Source organism: Otolemur garnettii, unplaced genomic scaffold, assembly GCF_000181295.1.
Source record: "Otolemur garnettii isolate 467f Iridium unplaced genomic scaffold, OtoGar3 scaffold00018, whole genome shotgun sequence".
Classification (NCBI taxonomy): Eukaryota; Metazoa; Chordata; class Mammalia; order Primates; family Galagidae; genus Otolemur; species Otolemur garnettii.
The window spans coordinates 3,591,789-3,601,393 of NW_003852413.1; the positions used below are offsets into that span (position 1 = coordinate 3,591,789).

Here is a 9,605-nt window from a genome sequence, read left to right on the forward strand (position 1 = left end):
AGGCACCGAGCCCATGCCAAGTCTTATAGACAGTAGAAATAGAAATACTTCAAAATCATTCTTCTTAGTCTGGATACCCCTGATAGTAAAATTAGAAAAAAATATATTATTATAAAGGAGAAATTACAGACACATTTCACTGATGAATAAGGATGCAATATGATAAACAACGTATTGACATGTTGGATTAAAAATTGATGTTTAATATACGTTAATCAAAATTAAATCCAATTTGTGTGAGAATTAGACATTATTTATATATATATATTTTTTGCCCACACCCCCTCACTCCTTCTCAGTCTGATCTCCCCTTCCCCCATGCCCCACCATGTCATTAATTGTCATTAATTGTCTTCATATCAAAGTTGAATACATAGGATTCTTCTCCATTCCTGTGATGCTTCACTAAGAATAATGTGTTCCACCTCCATCCAGCTTATTACAGATGCTGTAAAATCTTCATTTTTTTGATGGCTGAATAATACTCCATAGTGTACATATACCACTAGTAGCTTTTTCATTCACCTTTTTTGTAGATGCAAGAAGAAGGTTCCAGCTAGCAAGCGTTTCACCATTCATAGGACATCCAATGTCTTAACCCTTTCCTTGAAGCGTTTTGCCAACTTCAGTGGGGGGAAGATCACCAAGGTAAGCGTTCAGGGCAGTGTACCCTGCTGCTCAGTGGGCCATGGTTGACTTCAGAATCACCTGGCTTGCTTTTAAGAAATATATATTTCTAGCTCTACCCCTGATCCAGTGACTTTGAATCTCTGGAAAATGTGGCCTAGGAATCTGCACTTTTGTAGAATCCCTAAATGATTGTTATGCACAGTTTTGAGAGTTAGCGTCTTACTGGGTTTTCCCCCCAACCTGCCTGTACAAGGGGGCGGGGGCTCCTGACTTGTGAGTGCAGAGTGGGTTTTCTGCATGAGTGTAGTGATCACTGGACTGTGAGCTCTGCTCTGCCACATCCTGCTTTATGTCCAGGACAGGTAAAAGTGCATGCTGTGGCTTCTCATGGATGATAGAGCAGAAGAGCTACAGCATTTTAGTAAAGGATGTGTGTGGCGTAAGAATCTGGTTCTGCTCTTAGAGCTCGGCTGTGTAGTTTAGAGCAAGGCACTTGTCTGTGCCTCGATTTCCTTCCTTGCAGAGGTGGGGGCTTGCGTAGATTAGCACTACCCAGATGTGTCTGCGTGGTGTCTCACGTTACACAGTCATGCACTGGTTAGGCAGCTGGGGAGCATCATGGAGGGCACTTGCACAGTCTGGGTGGTAGAGCCTGTTACACACCCAGTATTTGGGCATATAAACACATCTAAATAGAAAAGGAACTGTAAAAATACACTATTACAATCTTACAGGGCCACTGTTGTTTATACAGCTTATTGATTTAAATGTCATCGTGAGGTGCATATAATTGTTTTTTTAAAAAGGATTTGTGTTCAAACCTAGCCCTGCCCCCCCCCAAATTGCATTAAAAAGAAAAAGGGGTGGTGGTGCCTATGGCTCAAAAGGGTAGGGCGCTGCCCCATATGTCAGAGGTGGTAGGTTCAAACCTAGCCCTGGCCAAAAAAAAGGATTTGTAGGTATAGGCATAAATGCAGGTGAATCTCCTGTCATTCAAAGAAAAATTTTAAAGGATGTATTTTTCTACCCCAAGTTGTCAATTTTGGGGATAAATACATTTTGGTATGACTTCTACCTTTGTTCTTACTCAGCTCGTAAAGCCTTGACTTACTGTAGCAGTTACCTGTATCGATTCAGTACCTTGGTTTCTGAAGACCAGCAGTGCCCCTGTAGTGAGGAGGGAAGGAAAACGGTTCATTCTTCTCATTTTACAGTTGGGTGCCAGGTAGTGTGAGAGAAGAGACAAGAATGGATCAGAAGTCATTTGATGGGACAGCAAAATATGGTTTCCCATAAAGAGGAAAGGCTCGCTTCTCAGCATCTTGCTCTGGAATCAGCACCCAGGACACTCACACCACAGCCATGCTGCATTTCCAGTTACCCAGATTAGAAAAGCCCAGCTGAATAGGGCATTACATGCAGCTGTGGATGGAAAAGGGAAATTGACTCTTACTCTCAGAGATGAATTTTATTTGCCTTTTCATTGACTTTCAAACAGGATGTGGGCTACCCAGAGTTCCTGAACATACGCCCGTATATGTCCCAGAATAGTGGTGAGCCGGTCATGTATGGGCTCTATGCTGTCCTGGTCCACTCAGGCTACAGCTGCCATGCCGGGCACTACTACTGCTACGTGAAGGTGAGGGCCTGCATTCTGGCCAGCTGCGGTGGGTGGCAGGCACACTCTGCCCCAGGGGTGGGTCCGCAGTGCTCTTGCAACTCCAGGTTGGCGTCTGCAGAGCACTTCTGCTATGGGAAGAGGCGATGTTTGGTGATTGTGTTCAGGTCATATTCTTGCTCTCATGAGAACTGTCCCACTGGAATCTTAGCATTCTTGGACTTGCAGTGAGACAATGGAGAGTAGTTGCCTCAAGTGCCTTGTCCTTAAAATCCTAAGGACACCTTGGTAAAAGCTGAATGTTGGTGGAGATGTCCTAAATGTCCTTTAGAAAGGACAGTTCACATCTCTTGGGGTATTAGGAAGGCACTGTGACTTAAACAGTTGGGGTCATGTTCAGGGTTGTGCAAATATTACATATTTTAATACGAAATCTCTGTTGGTTAATTAGCATGTGGACCTATATACTAACAATAGATTTTTTTTCATTCCCTTTTTAAAAAGTGAGGATAATGGGATGTTTGTTGATTGTCTTTTCTGCAACACCCTGTGCTGCTTCAGGCGAGCAACGGGCAGTGGTACCAGATGGACGACTCCCTGGTCCACCCCAGCAGTGGCAAGGCGGTGCTGAGCCAGCAGGCCTATGTGCTGTTCTACCTGCGGTAACAGACTCACGCCCTTCCCAAATGAGCTCCCTCCTTTTCTCATTCTTTCCATGTACCAGTGGGTGTCCTTAACATTTTTCTGTCTAAGGTATTTGGGGAAATCCTTGGGCTGTCTCCCCAGTCATGTGTGGTGGAGAGTGTCACTGGGGGGACCCTTTGTAGGTCAAATCTACCTGGTTATCGAGCTAAAGCCAGAGCCTTGGGGAAGCTCAGGACAGAATATCGTGTGCCCCACACTGGTGCGACTTTGAGTGCAAATGGGAAAGCATCCTAAAGTAGCTGTGTGGCTTCTTGATGGCAGCCAGCCAGTGTGTTGGCCCTGCAGGCAGGGCAAGAGGGAAGGTGTTGGTGGGGAGCACCTTGCTGGGGGTTGGAGGATGTGGTAGTGGTGAGGCTTTTTACTCTTTCATACTACTTAACTGAGTTTGGAGGAAGCATTCGAGAGGTCTCTTTTGCTCTCTGGTATGCTGAGCATGTACTCTGGGAAGGGCTCTATCTGTGACGTGTTCTGTGCAGAACAGAACCACATCACAGCTTCATAGTGGTCGAAGGGGAAAGAGAGAGTCCGGAGAAGTGGAATGGAGGGGTCAAGTCTCCCTCAGGCTATTTCTGCCTTTAAAAATGTAATGGGGGGGCCACCTATGGCTCAGTGGGTAGGGTGCCAGGCCCATATACCGAGGGTGGTGGGTTTGAACCCGAGTGTTGTGGCTGGCGCCTGTAGGCCTAGCTACTTGGGAGGCTGAGGCAAGAGAATCGCCTAAGCCCAAGAGTTTGAGGTTGCTGTGAGCTCTGATGCCACAGTACTCTACTGAAAGGGACAGGGTGAGACTCTGTCTCCAAAAAAGAAAAAAAAATGTAATTGGAACCTTGGCTTTAACTTACTCTGATTCTTATCTTCCATTTCTATAATGCTTGGTTAGCTTTGGTAAAAGGATTTCCCTGACTTGTTTTCTTCTTTTGACAGAATTCCAAGGTCTAAGAAAAGTCCTGAGGGCCCTGTCTCTAAAACAGTCCACTCCCTTCCTAGCCGTCCGGGTGTAGCTCCCGATCACACCAAGAAGAATGCTGGCAACGGGATTGTTTCCTCCCCACTGACTGGAAAGGTACTTGTTTGAAATGATCAAGGCCAGTGCAGCCAGTCTTTGGGCTCCTCTGCAGACCTCTGGTGCTGGGATCTTGGCCACACGGGGAGAAATCTGTGGGCAGTGTGTGCTGTTTTTTTTTTTAGTCACTGGTGTTTCTTAAGATGGTCATCAGCTGACACTGCGTACAGAGAAAGAAGGGACAGTGATGAGAAAACCTGATTAAAACTATAAAGGAGGCCCAGCGGTTGTAGCTCAGCAGCTAAGATGTCAGCCACATACACCAGAGCTGGCAGGTTTGAATCCAGCCCAGGCCCGCCAAACAACAATGACAACTACAACCAAAAAATAGCCAGGCGTTGTGGTGGACGCCTGTAGTCCCAGCTACTTGGGAGGCTGAGGCAAAAAGTCACTTAAGCCCAGGACCTGGAGGTTGCTGAGAGCTGTGATGCCACAGGCATTCTACCCAGGGCGACAGCTTGAGGCTCTGTCTCCAAAAATAAATAAATAAATAAAACTATAAAGGAAATTAAAACTATAATTCACAGGTACGTTCTGATCGTTGGACTGGCTGCCATTCAGAAGTGCCATGACAAATTTGCCACACAAACTCTTTAACTTTAAACATCTGGGAGGAATATACTCATTTTAACATTGTTATTGGCATTAATGTCCTGATTTTGGTACTTATGCTGTGGTTATGTCAGAGAATGTCCTTGTTCTTAGGAAATGATATGGACCTATTTTGGGAGGGGTAAAGGGACATCAAGTCTGCATTTCGGCTCAGCGCCTATAGCTCAACTGGCTAAGGCGCCAGCCACGTACACCTAAGGTGGCGGGTTCGAATCCCCAGCCCGGACCCGCCAAACAACAATGACGGCTGCAACCAAAAAATAGCCGGGCGTTGTGGCGGGCGCCTGTGGTCCCAGCTACTTGGGAGGCGGAGGCAGGAGACTCGCTTGAGCCCAGGAGTTGGAGGTTGCTGTGAGCTGTAATGCCACGGCACTCTGCCCAGGGGGACAGCTTGAGGCTCTGTCTCAAAAAAAAAAAAAAAAAGTCTGCATTTCAGTGAGATGGTTCAGAAGTGTGCACATGATGCTGTAAGTGCATGCACGCGTGTTCATGCACATGTAAACACCCAGCTGTGTGGAGAGAATGGTGGAGCTTTTGTGGGAAATTGTAATAATTAGGGAATACCCTTAAAGTTATCTTTGCGTGTGTTTGAAAGTTTCTGCTAAGACTTTTAAGAACTCAATTTATGTGGTAGGTGCTTGTACTCCCAGCTACTTAGGAGACTGAGGCAAGAGGGTCACTTGAACCCAGGAGTTAAAAGTTGCTGTGAGCTAGGCTGATGCGACAGCACTCTAGCCTGGGCAACAGAGAGGCTCTTTCTCTAAAAAAACCCCAACTCAATTTATGAGTAGGGAGCAGTTTCCTCATTGCCACGTGACTGATCCTTTAAAGCTTGATGGGCCCTCTCAGTGACTTTCCGTGGGATCCTCTTCCTCTTGCAGACTGAAGAGTTGAACCACACATGGGTAGTCAGAGTCTCTTAAGATCTGTAGGGGTTTTAATCATTTACATAAATCTGTGTCCCTTCTATCTTGAATAAAATGGAAGCTGAAATTAGAAGCATTGGCATTGAAGTAACAATTAAAATGCATGATCTGATTGCAAAGTTGGTGGTCACTACAGGCCAGACTAGGAAGTTAGGAAGCCTTCCTCACTGCACAACCTCTGAGGGGCACAGCATTATGGCCAGCGGTAAAGGTGGGCTCACTGAGAGTGTCCCTGGTTAGGTACACCTGCAAGGCTGCTTGCCTCATCATCAGCCGTTTTATTACAAAAATAGTTTTCCGTGTACACTGCAATTGGATAAAAACTACTTTAAGTAAAATGTATACGACTGGTATGTGTGTGTCAATGTTCAACAGATGCAGAGTTTTACAGTGTAGTGGAAAGGTGGATTCCTTGTAGAAAGCAATATTGATAAAGAGTCAAGTATTATAAAAGGTAGGCGAGAAAAAGAAAACTCAGAAGAAAGAAGTGAATTCTTAGTGAATCTGTGAAAGAGGGAAGACTCTGTTTTCAATTGAGGGATCACCTACCTGTCAGGTACAGCGGACGCTGTTCAGGTGTTCTCTGATAGGCCTGAAGGATGGAATATAGAAAACAAATTACAGATTGGCTAAACTAAAATTTAAATGTACCTAAAATATTACAAATAAAAAAGAATAAAACTTTTCAAGCATTTGCTACAAAAGGTTGACGTTTGTACCAAAAAGAATTCATTAAAAGGATTGAAAATCACTCCATTGCAGAGGATATAAATGTAAAGTGGAAAGAGCCAAAAATATTGGCAAATTGGCAAATGTTTTGAGAAAGAAACACACTTTGTAGGGCAGGGGACAGTAAATGCCATTTGGCTGGATGCATAGAATTTTGTGAAAATAGTCATAACCGGGTCGTTCCATTTCCAGAATATTAGCATGGAGTACTAAGGACGTAAAAGGCATCAATCTTGTTTTGATTGTTTATTCACCAGTATTTTTTGAGCACTCACTGTATATGAGACTTTTGAGCTAGTGGCAAAGGCTGTTGTCACTAGCAAGAAAGATAAAGGTACAGCCTGATGGAGCTTTGACTGATAAGGGCTGACATTAAGCATTTAAATCCAGAATAATTATTTTTATACAGCTACAATAAGCATTAAGAAGGAGAAAGGGTATGAGTCCACGTAGTTGGGACAGCTGGCTTATACTACCACACCTGGCTAATTTTTCTATTTTTAGTAAAGACAGAAACTCACTTTTGCTCAGGCTGGTCTCGAACTCTTGAGCTCAAGAGATCCTCCTGCCTTGGCCTTCCAGAGGGCTAGGATTGCAGATGTGAGCTGCCCCCCTCATCCCGTGTATTTTTCAAATCTGGATGAAACATACTACTGCCTTCATAGCAAAGATGGTCATAAAGATAAATACTCATATGTACAGAAGTCACAAAAGATAAAACTATTCACAGAAAGAACAGCATCTTTATCATGGATTAACTTAGATAATTTGTCTTGAGTTTGCTAATCAAAGGCTACACCTGTTATGAGAACATGCTGTGACCTAGTGAAAGAGCTGCCTTACCAGGGAGTCGGGACTTCTCAGGTTCTGAGTGTGTGTGTATTCTGCTTTGCTTGTTCAGCAACAAGACTCTGTGATGATGAAGAAGCCACACACCACTGAAGAGACTGGCATGCCCATTTCTAGGAATGGCTCTGGGCCCGTCCTGAAGTCACAGAACGGATGTGTTCTCCCAAAGCTGCCTATGGGGGCCCCTTCCCCCAAACTGTCCCAAACACCCACACATATGCCGACCATCCTGGATGAGCCTGGAAAGAAGGTGAAGAAGTCGGTACCCCTGCACTTTACCCCATCCTTCAAAACTTCTCAGGGGCCATCTAGTGCCAGCATCTTGAGCAGCAGCAAATCTGGGAGCCGAAAGCCCGGCTCCTGGGACAGGGATGCCCACTCTACCTCACCTAAGTTCCTGGCCAAAGCCACTGCCAATGGGCATGGGCCGAAGGGGAGCGATGAGAGCTCTGACCCTGAGAGGGGGAATTCTAGCAGCTCCAGCCCGGAACATAATGCCAGCAGCGACTCTGCCAAGGGCTCCCAGACCCCGAAGAGTGGAGCTGCCCATTTCTGTGATTCTCAGGAAACAAACTATTCTGCCAATGGTCACTCCAAAGCCCTGCCAAATGGAGCAGATGCAAAGATGGTGAAGCCGAAGTCCCCTGTCCTGGGCAGCGCTGCACCCGAGCCTGCAAGCATCATGTCTCCTCCACCAGCCAAGAAACTGGCTCTTTCTGCCAAGAAGGTGGGTGTGTGGGGGTCTTGTTGCTGGAAGGTGTCAGTAGGGCTCAGGGTAGTTTCGATTATACTTTGGGAGCCTGGGAACGTTGTCCAGAGGCTTTGGCCTTCCTTATTCCAGAGGAACAAAGTATCTTGCAGACATTTCTGGCCATTTGTAGGTCACAAAAGGGCTATTTGGGGTGAAAGTGGTTGAGGTTTTCAGGGAGCCCTGACAATCCAGTAGTAGTTCATGTGGCTCGTGGAGGTTTGGGCAAAGATTGCAGCTCCCTAATTTTGTAGACAGGAATGTCCTAATAGCCCCAGGAGGAGAGTGGGGCCCTACCAGGCCACATCTAGCTAGGTACATGGGGCTGGTGGGCACCTCCATAGCAGGAAGCTGGCAAGATGGCAGTGACATGAGGATGTAATTAATTGTCTTGCTGAGAGCTTTGTTTAAATTTCCTTCCTTTTTTCCTTTTTGTTTCTAACCAAAAACACTTTTCTGATTCTTCTTCTACCCTTCCCCCACCCCTCACCACCCCCTTTTTGTCCTCCTCCTGTTCCTCATCTTTTTTTCTGGGCTCTTTTATTTTTTATTTTTATTTTTTATTACTTTTACTTTCCCTCTTCACTCACGGAAACCTCTTTTAGACCACCAAGTTTTTATTTATGTCGATAACTGCAGGCCAGCACCCTGCGGAGGGCGACCAACAGTGACCTCTGTCCACCTCCCCCCTCACCATCCTCCGACCTCACCCACCCCATGAAAACCTCTCACCCCATCGTTGCCTCCACGTGGCCTGTCCATAAAATCAGGTAAGCTCTGGGCACATGCCCTCCTGGGTGCTAGCTTATTCTCCCTATGGGTGCAGGTTCTTGGCTAGAGAGGAGTCGGACAGCATGGCACTGGTGCAGAGGTGTAGGCTGGCCCAGAGCCCCCTCCTCTCTGTGCCCGGCTATAAAGGAGCTTGGGTCTGTCAGAGGCAGTTCATTCCGTCTCTGCAAACTTGACTTATTTATGCTGTCTTTATTTTTGTCTCTGTCACATCTGCATGATGACCTAGTGTGCTGTGTCCCCTCCAGGGTGTCTTGCCAGTGCATGACATGGCTTCCCACTCACATTCCCTGAGGCTCCTTCTGTCTTAGGTGGGGTCTGCCACAGGGCTGCTGAGCTCCCCACCCGGGGTTTCCGGGCTGTTCATGACGTGCTGGCAGACACCTCCGTCCCTATTGAGCTGTTGCTCAGAGAGTGCTTCGTGTCTTGGCTGTGGTGGGTGACAGGAAGTTGAGAGTCATTGATGGCTGTCTGGTGGCTAATGGGGCAGCCTTTGGTAGCTGAGGAGGAAGGAAGGAAGGAAGAGAAAAGGCACCTGGGAGATGGGTGGGACAATTTGACTTTGTCTTGCACTGCTGTGCTCTGAGCTCCTAGTGCACGAATCTGCTTCTCTCCAACACTGCAGTGGGCACTGCTTAGCTGGGTGTGTTCCCTCAGCCTCAGCCTCCTCTCTCTCTCTCAGACACACACACACTTCCCTCTCTCAGACACACGCATGCATGCACGCACCCATAGCATGGTATTTTTGCACATAGGACCTTCTTTAACATCTGAGACATTTATTAGGTACTTTTTCTTTGTTTCTTTGCCATATAACCTATTTTGAAAAATTTCCGGCTCGGTGCCTGTGGCTCAAGCAGCTAAGGCGCCAGCCACATACACCTAAGGTGGCAGGTTCGAATCCCCAGTCCGGGCCCGCCAAACAACAATGATGGC

At 46.5% G+C, this 9,605-nt stretch overlaps 1 protein-coding gene across 7 annotated transcripts in view; it reads left to right on the forward strand.

Moving 5' to 3' along the window:
* Nucleotides 1-9,605, forward strand: part of USP36 (ubiquitin specific peptidase 36) — a 40,955-nt gene that overhangs the window by 22,523 nt on the left and 8,827 nt on the right. For all 7 annotated transcript variants that reach the window (XM_023511166.1, XM_023511167.1, XM_023511164.1 and 4 more), the window contains 6 exons: nucleotides 537-648; nucleotides 2,129-2,269; nucleotides 2,810-2,910; nucleotides 3,878-4,016; nucleotides 7,185-7,859; nucleotides 8,520-8,650. In XM_023511166.1, the coding sequence (XP_023366934.1) occupies nucleotides 537-648; nucleotides 2,129-2,269; nucleotides 2,810-2,910; nucleotides 3,878-4,016; nucleotides 7,185-7,859; nucleotides 8,520-8,650 (1,299 nt within the window). The remainder of the gene's footprint in view (nucleotides 1-536; nucleotides 649-2,128; nucleotides 2,270-2,809; nucleotides 2,911-3,877; nucleotides 4,017-7,184; nucleotides 7,860-8,519; nucleotides 8,651-9,605) is intronic.